Source organism: Gobio gobio (assembly GCF_949357685.1).
Source record: "Gobio gobio genome assembly, chromosome: 14".
NCBI classification, from domain to species: Eukaryota; Metazoa; Chordata; class Actinopteri; order Cypriniformes; family Gobionidae; genus Gobio; species Gobio gobio.
The window spans coordinates 38,934,187-38,947,486 of record NC_137107.1 but is presented as its reverse complement, the minus strand read 5'-3'; the positions used below and the strand labels follow the sequence as shown (position 1 = coordinate 38,947,486).

The 13,300-nt window shown below is 36.4% G+C and overlaps 1 protein-coding gene across 1 annotated transcript in view; it reads right to left on the bottom strand.

Moving 5' to 3' along the window:
• Positions 1-2,299: 2,299 nt before the first annotated feature.
• The window catches only part of ptpn13 (protein tyrosine phosphatase non-receptor type 13), a 115,037-nt gene continuing 104,036 nt past the window's right edge, over positions 2,300-13,300 (bottom strand). Inside the window, exons 40-49 of the mRNA XM_079835706.1 lie at positions 10,392-10,481; positions 9,737-9,843; positions 9,524-9,579; positions 8,478-8,575; positions 8,204-8,352; positions 6,648-6,738; positions 6,211-6,548; positions 4,366-4,581; positions 3,098-3,160; positions 2,300-3,010 (exon numbers count right to left, since the gene is read on the bottom strand). Of these exons, the coding sequence (XP_079691832.1) occupies positions 2,933-3,010; positions 3,098-3,160; positions 4,366-4,581; positions 6,211-6,548; positions 6,648-6,738; positions 8,204-8,352; positions 8,478-8,575; positions 9,524-9,579; positions 9,737-9,843; positions 10,392-10,481 (1,286 nt within the window). The 3' untranslated portion in view covers positions 2,300-2,932. The remainder of the gene's footprint in view (positions 3,011-3,097; positions 3,161-4,365; positions 4,582-6,210; positions 6,549-6,647; positions 6,739-8,203; positions 8,353-8,477; positions 8,576-9,523; positions 9,580-9,736; positions 9,844-10,391; positions 10,482-13,300) is intronic.

Below are 13,300 nucleotides of genomic sequence, written 5' to 3'. Positions count from 1 at the left end.
ATGGAAATACATTTTGTAATTATCATTTAAATCTGACCAAATTTCAAACATCTAAGGATAATGTTATATGGTTTCAAATCAAAATATGACTTTCTGTTACAAAACAGGGCATTGATTTCATACATTGTGTCCATTGTTGTGCACACCAGGACTTAGAGGGATAGTTCACCCAAAAGATAAAATTGCGTCATCATTTACTCGCCCTCAAGTTGTGCCAAACCTGTATGAGTTTCTTTCTTCTGTTGGACACAAAATACATTCTGAATGTTGGTTACCACACAGTAGATGGACCCCATTGGCTTCCATATTAGGAAAATATCTTCCTTTGTGTTTTCCGAAGAAGAAAGCAATTCATACAAATTTGAGGGTGAGTAAATGACGACAGAATTTTTTATTACATTTTTGGGTGAACTATCCCGTTAAATCATGTTTATCAGAGATTTTGGGAGGCACAAGTGGATAGGGAAAGAAATTATATTTCAGTATTCCTATGAAATATTAGATAGTATAACACTTAATTTTTTTTTCATTACATGTTGCCCCAAGAACACATTAATATGCTAATTAAATACAGTGTATAGATACATTGTATTGAATGGGACTACACATTTATGGCCATATTGCGTAAAGTAAAATAATATATCAGTTCATTCAGTTATACATTTCACAACATAGTTGAGAATCATCTTTATACAAAGTTTGGTTATAAAGTCCTGAAACCTAAAAATTGTTTGGTCATTTCCCCCCAGTTTTCCTTTTTTTTTTAAGCCATTTAACATTTTCCATTAAAAAAATTCTGAAATTTCATTTTGTATTTCACTAATATCACTGACCAATCCAATTCATTTAAATACCAGATATCCAAATTTTAGTAATTTAATAACCACTGATAATTATGTTTACATAAAGATATATGCAATTTGATGATTTGCTATTGAGGCTGTTTGTGTGAGCTTGAGCTTTGAGTTTCTACAGCCTGTTTTATATAATTAGTATTATATATGTCTATATAAGAGATGAAGGAAAACATCAATGAAACGGTCAAATCTGTATTTTCTGTCTGTTCAATAAGCAAATGTGCAAAAAGTACTTTTTGTGCAATTGGAATTTAGAATGGGCCCTATTTTACCGGTTTGAGCACATGGCGCAGGTGCACTTAGAATCCACTTTTGCTTGTTTAATCGACAGAAAAAAATGGTCTGCGCACCAGGCGCATGATCCAAAAGGGTTGTACCTAGGTCTCTTAATGAGTCATGGGTGTGTTTTGGGCATAATGTGCAATAAACCAATCAGAGCCCCATCTCCCATTCCCTTTAAAAGCCAGTTGCGAGGAATGGCGGGAGATGGCGTAATTTGCGAGCAGAAAGGCTGAACGCTTCTCCAGAGAGGAATCCTTTTATTTTTAATATTTAAAAATGTTTGTGTGCTTCTGCACGTCCCTGTGTGTGTATTAAGCAGAGTGTATGTGCGTTGTGCACCCGGCTATAGGCTCATATTATTAATGCACCCTTTAAATAACACAAAAAATACTGCGCTATTAAAGGATTAGTTCACTTTTAAATAAACTTTTGCTGATAATTTACTCACCCTCATGTCATCCAAGATGTCCATGTCTTTCTTTCTGCAGTCGAAAATAAATTAAGGTTTTGGATGAAAACAGTCCAGGGTTTTTCTCCATATAATGGACTTCAATGGGCTCCAAACGGTTCAAGGTCCAAATGACAGTTTCAGTGCAGCTTCAAAGGGCTTTAAACGATACCAGACAATGAATAAGGGTCTTATCTAGCGAAACGATCAGTTTCTGCGAGAAACCGAGCAGTATTTATGCTATTATTTTACCTCTTTTCAGACGAGCGTGATCATCTCTGAGCTCAGCCATAACTTCCGGCAAGTGAGGTCAAATTAGATCGTGGTCATAGATGTATACGTAGATGCCTCATTAGCGATGGCACGGATCAGTAGAATGAGGCATCTACTATTGATTTATCTATCTAAATTTGTTGGTCAATGGGGCAGTCGTTTTCAGTTGCCTCAAAATAGCAAGGCACCAACAATGCGCCTGAACACACCTCGTTGTCAGACCAGCACGCCCATGGGCGAACAGATGACGCAAGTGCATTTGCTATTTAAAAAACATGGCGCTGGACGTGAAAATGATAACTGCGTCAAGCTGAAACGAGCAAAAAAAAACCTTGCGTCGCATTGCGCCGGGTGCGCGGCACCTCAAACCTAGTAAAACCTGAATGCATCCGAATAACGTGAAAGAAAAATTATTAGTAAAAAAGTAAAACACAGCAGCAGAAATGGCAAAATGCATCGATTAAAGGAAATCTTAAAGGCATGATATTCTTTTATTTACAAATTGCAAATTGTCCAGTATGTAACAGCTTTAAAACATTATCAACAGATTTCATATGATAAATATCACACTAAATATAACACTTTTTAATTTCTTCGATTACCACTGGCACTCAGTGATTTCTAAAAGATTTACAAAGCAAATACTGTCTTGTATTCTGTCAAGGCAACATTTACAGCATCATTTTGTTTAAAATACACAATAATCATTTTGTACCACAAAAGAATTATGAATTCATTTTTTTTTATCCATAATCTTCAAGGAATCTATAAAAACTGTTTTTTACCAACAAAAAAAAAAGATAAGTTATAAAATAAATGCTTTCAAAGAAGTAGCAGCCAATGGTCAAGAATGTAAGCGATAAGAATACACAAAATTCTGCAAGAATTGTAAGCGTCACTGACGTCCAAAACATCGTAAGAACATCATTTGTTCTGACAAGGTCGAAGCCCCTGATCCGAAAAACAAAGAAACCGCTTCGAAACATCTTAAATGACTGAAGCCCACTGGTGATTTTTCAGCTGACCTGTCGACTCTGCGAGGAGAGAAGAAAGGCAGTGCTGGTCCACACTTTTATCCTGAGAGTTTCTCTTCTGCCTGGAGACATCTGAGCACATACAAGATGACCTGGTAGCAGAAAATGTATTGTTCCTGGAGAGGAAAACAGGAAATGTTACGTGCAAAAAGAAGGCAGACGAAAACTTGAATTAAATGCATAGTTGATTTTGAAATTCTTACCTCTGTTTGCACCATGCCTTGCCTCTGGAGTCTCATGGTACGTACCACATCTGATATGTCAAACTAAAGAGAGGAAATGTGGAGAGCATATTAAATGTCATTTAATTAGTGGTGGGCATAGATTAATTTTTTTTAATCTAGATTAATCTCACTGTAATCTTGGAATTAATCTAGATTAATCTAGATTAAAATGGCTCATTTGAATTCTGCCGAAGGCATTCAGAATATGTGTGCTCGTAAGTGATCGTTTGTCTTTTTGTAGTTTGAATAATAAATAACTTCTGTCCCTTTAAGACCTGACGCACGCATGGATCCCAAACACTGTTCCTGTGAGCTGGTTACGACTGTTAAAACTCACCAAGATGGGCATTGAGACATTTTTTAGTGTATTTGACCATTAATAAGCTGGAAAAAGGAGCTCATTTCTGCACTTGTATGTCAGAGGCGGCTTTATTACGGTATGTGTGTGTGCGCTTCAGATGCGAGCGCGAAATCTGCGGGAATTAGTAGAATTAACGTTATGTGCAACCCCGTGCGAAAATCAGACCGATCACACCAATACTAACACGCTGTCATGAGGAAAAATCCAGCAGAACACGCGTTCGCCATGTTCAGAGGATTAACCGGACTGAATGAGAGGAGGCGGGTGCGTGTCAACTCTCTGTCGGTCGAAGAGGAGAGGAGAGCGCAGCTGATATCGATACTGTAGAAAATGAGTATCGTATCGTTTCAGATATTTCAGTATCGATACATAGCGAAATATGGATTTTTTGACAACACTAGTAGGCATAAACACAGGTTCGAAGACTCGTTCTCTCGCCCCCTACAGTGCAAATCGGCTAGGTATACATCCACGCTAAAATATCAAGGTGAAAGTCATCATAGCTTGCATAGTATAGACCCAGCTCCCAACCCAACTTTGAGAATAGATAAACGGCGATATTTTTTTAAATCGCCTCGATAAGAGTCTCACGTTAACGCCGATAACGGCCCACCACTAAACTTAATATAACTTTCATTAAATCACAAAGCTAATAATGAACAGGTATGTTATATATCAGCCATTTTGCTAATTTTGTATTATTATTTATATGATTTATGTCATTTATTTAGTAAATTTATTATAAAGTGTTACCAGAAACACACATTGACAAAATTGTGATAATCACAAATTGAATCCAAATAAAAATGCATTTCTAAAAAGTAACATCACCAAACATTGCTCAAAGAATAACGACAGACTTCTATATTTTAATGGTGACTCTTACATCTGCATCTTTGCTGATGAGGCCAAGAACCACATCAATGCAAATGAGCGTTCCTGATCGGCCAATCCCTGCACTGCAGTGAGTGATGATGGGGCCTGATTGGTGGATGTGTCTCATGTAGGAAATGAATGTCAGGAGCTGTTCTGGTTGAGTCGGGGTTCCATGATCAGGCCAGCCTGTGTAGTTCAGATGAGTGACTCTCTGGATCTCGCTGGTCTAAAAGACAATTATATACATATATGAAGATTTATGCATTTAAATATCCATCTCTATAAGTGTATCTATAAAGATATTAGAGCTGCACGGTTTTGGGGGGGGGGGGGGGGGAGGGGGGGTGGTTTCAGGATAAAATTTGCGATTTGAAATTCCAGGTTTGCTGTGCTTGTTTGTAGGGCTGCACAATTTGCAGAGAATTTTGTGATTATTTATCAGTAGTAGTAGAAGTAGTATTAGATACAATGCATGTAAATATATACACCGGTCAGGCATAACATTATGACATTAGGTGAAGTGAATAGCACTGATTATCTCTTCATCACAGCACCTGTTAGTGGGTGGGATATATTAGGCAGCAAGTGAACATTTTGTCCCTTAAAGTTGATGTGTTAGAAGCAGAAAAAATGGGCAAGGGTAAGGATTTGAGCGAGTATGACAAGGGCCAATTTGTGATGGATAGACGACTGGGTCAGAGCATCTCCAAAACTTCAGCTCTTGTGGGGTGTTCCTGGTCTGCAGTGGTCAGTCTCTATCAAAAGTGCTCCAAGGAAGGAACAGTGGTGAAGCGGCAAGAGGGTCATGGGCGGCCAAAGCTCATTGATGCACGTGGGGAGCGAAGGCTAGCCCGTGTGGTCCGATCAAACAGACGAGCTACTGTAGCTCAGATTGCTCAAGAAGTTAATGCTGGTTCTAATGCAGACCATGTACATCTTTTCATGGAAGCGGTATTCCCTGGTGGCTGTGGGCTCTTTCAGCAGATTATGCGCCCTGCCACAAATCAAACATGGTTCACGAATGGTTTGAGGAGCACGAATTTGAGGTGTTGACTTGGCCTCCAAATTCCCCAGATCTTAACCCAATCGAGTATCTGTGGGATGTGCTGAACAAATAAGTCTGATCCATGGAGGCCCCACCTCACAACTTACAGGACTTAAAGGATCTGCTGCTAACATCTTGGTGCCAGATACCACAGCACACCTTCCGGGGTCTAGTGGAGTCCGTGCCTTGACGGGTCAGGGCTAATGGCAGCAAAAGGGGGACCAACACATGCCTGATCGGTGCACACACACTATATATTTACAAACTTTTATGTTAGATGCAATTAATCGATTTGACAGCATGATATGAATGTCACTTTTGATCAATTTACTGCATCCTTGCTGAATAAAGGTATTCATTTGTTTAAAGTTTCCAAAAAAAAAAAATTCTTACTGACTCCAAACTTTTGAACAGTAGTGTATGCTACAAAAGCTTTCTATTTCAGATAAACGCTGTTCTTTCTATTCATAAAATAATCCTGAAAAAAATTGATAACATTTATAATAATAATAAATGTTTCTTGAGCAGCAAATCATCATATTAGAAGGATTTCTAGAGGATCATGTGACAATGAAGGCTGGAGTAATGATGCTGAAAATTCAGCTTTGAATCACATGAATAAATTAGAGCAGAAGAGACTTATTTTAAAAACAATTTGCAGATCTAAAACTTCTGAACATATACATATATACATATATACATATACATATACATATATATATATATATATATATATATATATATATATATATATATATATATATATATATATATATATATATATATATATATATATATAGTGTCTTTTACCTGGATGTCTTTGACCTCTATGAGCCGGATGACGAAATTGTCCAGGTGCTGATCTTTGACCAGCGTGATCTGCAGCCGGTCGTCTACCATCTCGGGTGAGCGGGGCGTGTCGGGCCAGTACCTCTGACATTTCACTTTCCCTCCTTCCACTTCCTGTGTCATCATGGCGATCACGTTGGACTTCTGCTCCCAAACCATCTGCCAAAAGTCCCCGAGCGTGGTGGGCAGCGGCCCCTGGCACGCAATGTAATTGAAGTTCTCGTCTTTCACAGGCATCTTGATGAAGTTAGCATTTATGTAGCCACCATCCTTTCCCAACAAGACCCTGGTTGTGTCAACTGAATCATGACAAGACCGAGAGATGATTAATATGAAAAAAAAATTCAGGAGAAACATTCTGAAATATTGTTTATACATCAATGTATCTTCTAACTCACATGGAACGATGTTCTTGTAACGGTTTTTCTTTTTGTTCTCTTTGGTCTGGCCAATCAGACATTCATCCAAGGGCCGCAAATTCTGCAGGTTCTTTGAAAGAAAATAATATACACATGAAAATATTAGCATCAATGGCTGTATTCGAAATATATATATATATATATATATATATATATATATATATATATAAGTTTGGGTTTATGCTTTTTTCTTTTTTTTAAGTATTTTCTGCCCACCAAGGCTGCATTTATTTGACCAAAATACAGTAAAAACAGTAATATTGTGAAAAATTTTAATTAATTGAAAAAATTTCTATTCAAATATATTTTAAAATGCAATTTATTCCTGTGATGGCAGAATTTTCAGCAGCCATTATAAATGTCTTTACTGTAACTTTTGATCAATTTAATGAATTCTTAACTCTTGCTGAATAAAACAATTTCTTGCCAAAAAATGTAGGTATAATCAAACTTCCGTATATACGTATAAAACCATGTGGGCTTTAAAGGAGAAGTAATTTAAGGATGTTTAAAAAAAAATTGTAATAGAAGAAAGTGTGGTCACACTTTACAATAAGGTCCAATTAGTCAACATTAGTTAATGCATTGACTAACATTAACAATGAGGAATTATTTTGTTAAAATTAACATTAGATAATAAAAATACAACTGTTCATTGTTAGGTCATGTTCGCTTATAGCGCGTAAACAACGTTTTAACAGATAAAACTTTGGATTTTAAATGTATTAGTAAATGTTTAAATGTAAAAAAATTGTGTTTATGTGATCTAATGTAGTTAAAGGTGTACTATGTAACTTTTCCGTCCACTAGAGGTCGCCTATTGAAAACAAAGGCGTAGTTTGATGACGCCACATTTGAGTGCAGAATCTATGGACATGTGGTCTTCACCTCACAGCCGTTGGAATAGAATCGGGATAGGACTCGGGGAGAAATCATGTTTATGGATGTGATTATTAACGTTACTGTAGTATGAAGAGGAGCAGGACCGGTGTTGTGGAGCTGACGAACCGCTGGAGAGATTGTTAATAAGATGAACGCAACACACGCCTCGCGAGCAGCGGGACTTTTATTAAGCCACAGTCGCCAGTGCCACTTATGCTTTTCCGGTCATGAGTATGAGGTAACGCAGCTCTGTTTATCATATTAGACACATCTGAGTGTGTTGAAAATTATGTTATGACGTTAATCTGCTCGGTGCAGTGAGAGTAAAGCGTTTCTGCAAAATAAAACCGAGGGTAACGCAGATATGACACAATTGACAGGCGACTCCCTCACACGTCCCGGTTCCTTGGTTAAAATAGCATTTTCTCACGATGTACAAATAGTTGGAAACATTTGGGATATTGTAAGTACTCAACTGAACAAAATATATAACACTGGCTTAATGGTTTTACTATATTTTACTATTGTTACATAGTGCACCTTTAACTGATTTTAACAAACAGAACCATTTTGTAAAGCGTTACTGAAATTGTTTTAATACCGCAAAACAGATGTTATCTTTAAGCATATGGTACAGTGAAATATTTCTGTACCTCAAACTCCTGCAGAGGAACTTTCTGTTCCAGCAGGCCTCTCATCATACGGACTATAGTGTTGAGGTTAGTGGATGTGTAATGACCGTCAGGAACCACTTTAACCAGCGGCAGGGACGTCAGCTCATCCTCAGTAACAATGGGTCCATCTGAGAAAGAGAGAGATACAATATTACATTTAGGTAAGTATTACAGTGAGACAAAATGATTGCATGAACAATAAGAAAATTATCCATTTCCCAGTGAGAAACAAAACGGGTTGCTGCTGACCGACCTTCAATAAATTTAGAGTTGATGTTCTCTATTGGCAGCTCATCACTCCCCCATGTGATCTCATCTTCATCCAGCTGGCCTGACGATGACTGCAGGGCACTAAGATTTAATCATAACAAACGCGTTAGATTTAACTCTGGCTGAATTTAGGAGGATATAGTTGTTAGTTTCAGTCATTCCAGTAGCTCAAACAGTAGAGCATGACCTGATGCAAGTGCTTTCACTCTGACCGTTTCTGTGTACCAGATCTCTACAGAGAAAATACACTGAATTCTGGGTAAGGACACCATTTCCTTTTATAATAACCAAAATGATGACATGGTTGTTGGGAGTTTGTCATTGAGAATTATTAGTTTAGGGTCAGTATGATATTAATGTTTTTGAAAAAAAATCAAGAAAAGAAAATATATATATTTATATCTATATATATAGAATATGCATTAAAATCAGTACTACTGTTAAATATTATTACATTTAAAATAACTTTTCTATTTGAATTATTTAAAAATGTAATTTATTCGTGTGATGGCAAAGCTGAATTTAAACAAGTCAATGATCCTTCAGAAATCATTACTGGTTTTCGCTGCTTAATATTTTTGCGAGAATCGTTTTACATTTTTTCATGATGAATAGAAAGTAAAAAAATAAAGCATTTATTTGATATACTAATCTTTTATAACATTATAACCATCTTTACTGTCTTTTTGACCAATTTAATGCATCCTTAAGTATTATTATTTTTTTTATATATATATATATATTTTCAACAGTAGTGAACATCCAAACAGCATTTAATCTACATATATTGTAACTATATTGTGCTTAAATAGTCTGGATTCAGTCAACAGAACAGAAAAAGTCATTTTTGTTTTTAAATGTCTGCGTAGTTCAATATTTGATGTTGCTTAATGAAAGCTTATAAATCATGTTGATAAATAGGTTTGCACTGCATTTTTAACCATAGTTTAAAATGTAAGCTGAAACAAAAACACCCACTGCAAATGTGAAATTAGAGTCCTGAAGGTTGTTAAAATAGTTTATCTTCACCTGTCGTTCAGTGGGGCATCAACATTTTCTTCCTTCCACTCAACCTTCCGAGATGTCTGAAGACAGAAGAACATGAATATTTATCTGAACAATATGCTGTTCCAAGTCAATACAATTGCCTCAAAGTCTATTGTTATTAGATCAGATATTATGACCTATGTTTGACTGCTGTAAAATTGCAGATATTCAAAGTTTAATTACAGATGGCCGTACCTCTGGGGAGTCTTCGGGCAGAGACGAGCCGTCACAGTCTGTGTCCTCTGATATGTCACCACTTCCTTCTGTTCCCTTGCCTTTCTCTAGAGAACCTGTGTCATAATCTAGAACACACACACACACACACACAGAGTGGAATTCAGATAAGACATCTGCCAGAATGATGTCTCATGTGGGGTTCTTATAAAATTAAAACCATAAAAAAAGTATGTTATTTGAAATACATATATTTTTTAATTAAATATAAATGCCCATGGCATTTTTTTTCTTTTTTTAACTTGATTAAATTTACGTAAACTGGCATAAATTAATAAAAACCTATATAAACCTATAAAAAAAAAAACCAATAAAACATACAAAAAAAATTACTATACGTTTTTTAATTACTAAAATAGAAATCAAAATGGAAAAATACAAAAATAATATTTTATTAAGTTTATGTTGTATTGTATTAATTTTAGAATATTTGATTAATATTATATATTCAAATATATATTACATACAATAAATAATATTACAATTAAAACAATTTTTTTTTAAATGTCATTATTGTTTTGTTATTTATATTTTGAATTAGCTAAAATTATATTAAATATTAATGGCATTTCATATCAATACTAAAATACCATTGGTTATGTGATCTTTATTGTACCTATCGGAGGGAGGGGAGGTGAATTGATGCTCTTGCTTTGCTCTGATGGCGTCTGGAGTTTTGTTTTCACGCCGCTGTCCTCACTCACATCTGAAACATCACACAACAATTATAGATTTTTCGGAGCTCTTTTTATGAATTATTATGCTTAGGCCTGGTTTCACAAACAAAGCTTAGATTAAGCCAGGATTAGGCCTTAGTTTAATTAGGACATTTAAGCAGCTTTTATAAACGTGCCTTAAAAACAAACATTACTGGAGTGCATCTCGAGACAAAACAATGGCAGTGACATGTTTTAAGATACGTCAGTACAAAACAGCTCAAACATGCATTTTAGTCTGGGACTACGCTTAAAGGTGCAGTGTGTAATATTTAGGAGGATCTACTGACAGAAATGCAATATAATATCATAGACTGTAAAAAAAATATGGACGTAGTGTCCGTGACGTCACCCATATGATTCTGATGAGCCGTTCTGAAGTGCAAAGTATGGACGAGATTGCCGTTGCCGGATAACAGAAAATGGGCAAAAAGGCAGGACGTGGGCGGAGCTGAAGTGATGCAATGACTAGGGATGGGCAACAGTGGTCGAGTAATCGAGTACTCGAACGTGACAGCGATCATCGTAATTTGTACTTTATTTCGCCCTGACTTTATTTGTCTCTTTTTTATTGGTTATTGCGTCATTTTGTGCGGTACCGGAGGTCTGATTGGTTAGCGTTATACAGCACACCTCCAGACTGCGGCGAAATAAAGTGAAACTGAGGCGTGCACTGCAGTGATGTCTGGAATCACTTTGATCATTAAATGTTTAGTGCAAGCTGCGCCAATCTGTCATAGCCTACATAGCATTATAATGGGAACACGATGGAAATAGAATGCTGTAAATTCTCTGTGCTTTAGTTCCCTGTGTATCAGCTGTTAAAGGATATCCACAGAGAAACTAGCGAGAACACTCAGACTAGCTCATGAAGTTCATGTGCGCATTCGCGTCCTTTTCTGCAGATGCACATTGTAAGATTACTTTTGTGTTGTCTATATCTGATTAATCTAATATAAGAAGCGTTTGGTTGAGCTTAATAAGCTAGCAAAGCGCTGCCGTTATACCGGCTGTTGTTCATTCTCTTCAGTTTCAGCTCAAATGCATTAATGCTCCACATTATGGTTTAGAGACGGTCATATTCTTTTTAGATATAGGCTATTTATTTCTCAGAATCATTGATATTAGTAATGCAGCAGTGCTATACTGTTCTCATATTTTTTTACAGTAGACCTAGTTTATTTAAAGTTGTTTTTCGTTATGAGTTCGAAAACACGCAGTGATGTCTGTAAACACTTTGATCATGAATAATACACTGAAGTGCATGATGTGCAGAGTCAATCTGTCAAAGCATTATAATGAGAACAGGATTTTAATAAAATGTTGTTTCTGTGTGCTTTCGTTGTCCGTGTATCAGCGTTGTTAAGGGAAGAGCACATTCAAAATGTTCCGTTTCAAACCATAGCCTGTAAAATCTAGCACGCTGAAGTTCACGTGCGAATTCACGTCCTTTTGTGTTAATTTAAGTTGTAATAGGTTCCTATTAATCCTCATATTAATATTGATATAGGGTGCGTTTGGTTGAGTTTATTAACCAGCTAGCAAGCTCTGCAGGGTGGTGTTATTTTACAGTTTCAGCTCAAAGGCAATGCTCGATATTATTGACATGGTTATTTGAGACGGTCATTTTATAAAGATGTTTCTTTTTCAAAGACATTTATGCATCATAATCTAGCAGTTATTTTTTGCTTTATATGTTCATGTTTTCATATACCTGTTTTCATGTCACGTTTGTATTTGTCAACAACCATTTTCATAACAGTATTTTCATTATCTCAATGAAGGACATGCCCCGCCCCTCTCACATGCCTCGCCCCCGAGTACTCGAGTACTCGTTTTTGAGACCTATCGATGATCGAAATGAGAAATTTACAAAAATGCCCATCCCTAGCGATGACTAACAGACTGCAGATAAATGGCCATCCACCTGTCACTCGAAGTGGCCACGCCCTTAATTATGCAGAACTTTAATGCTTTATATAATGTAAACGAATGAGTTACAAAAAAAATCACCCCCCTCACAGTTGTCATGAAGGGCAAAATTAGCCGTATAGACCAAAACCACAATTTGTACCAGACTGTAAACATGTTTTAATCCGCTGTAAAGTTGGGCATTTTAACATGGGGCTCAATGAGATTCTGCTCCCTTCTGGAGCCTGTCCCTAGCGGCCAGTAGATGAATTGCAGTATATGTCACTTCCGTATTGGCTTCAAGAGAAACTGCGGGAGGTTGCCGCTTGTATAATATACATAACTATATTTTCAGTGGTGTATAAAGACCTTACATAATGAAACGTTATGTTTTTATGACCTTAGAATGGGTAATTTCTATCTACATACACCGCTGGTCCCCTTACAGTGAAGTCGCCATTTTGCACCGTCATGTTTCTACAGTAGCCCTAAACGAACAAACTGCTCTATGCTAGAGCGCTAGCTACTCTCTGCTCTCTCAGACGATAACATCTTTGTCCTGTGTTGGCCACCATAGCTTCTCTATGTGCTGCGAAAGTGAGGGGTGAGCAGTGGGCAGTTGCAATTCACAACCTCACCACTAGATGTCGTTAAATTTACACAGTGCACCTTTAAGCCTTGTCTGTGAAACCGGGGGCAAAAAACATATGTATCAATTAATTATTTATAAAAAGAAATATGAAATAAATATGCTATGTTTTTCTATTTAAATCTAAAAAAATCTGTATATTCATTAAAAACTTTGACAAACATAAAAATGTATTATTATTTATAATAATGCATATTAAACATGTTGTTTTTATATATGTATTTTTTTTAATCACCATTTAAATAAATT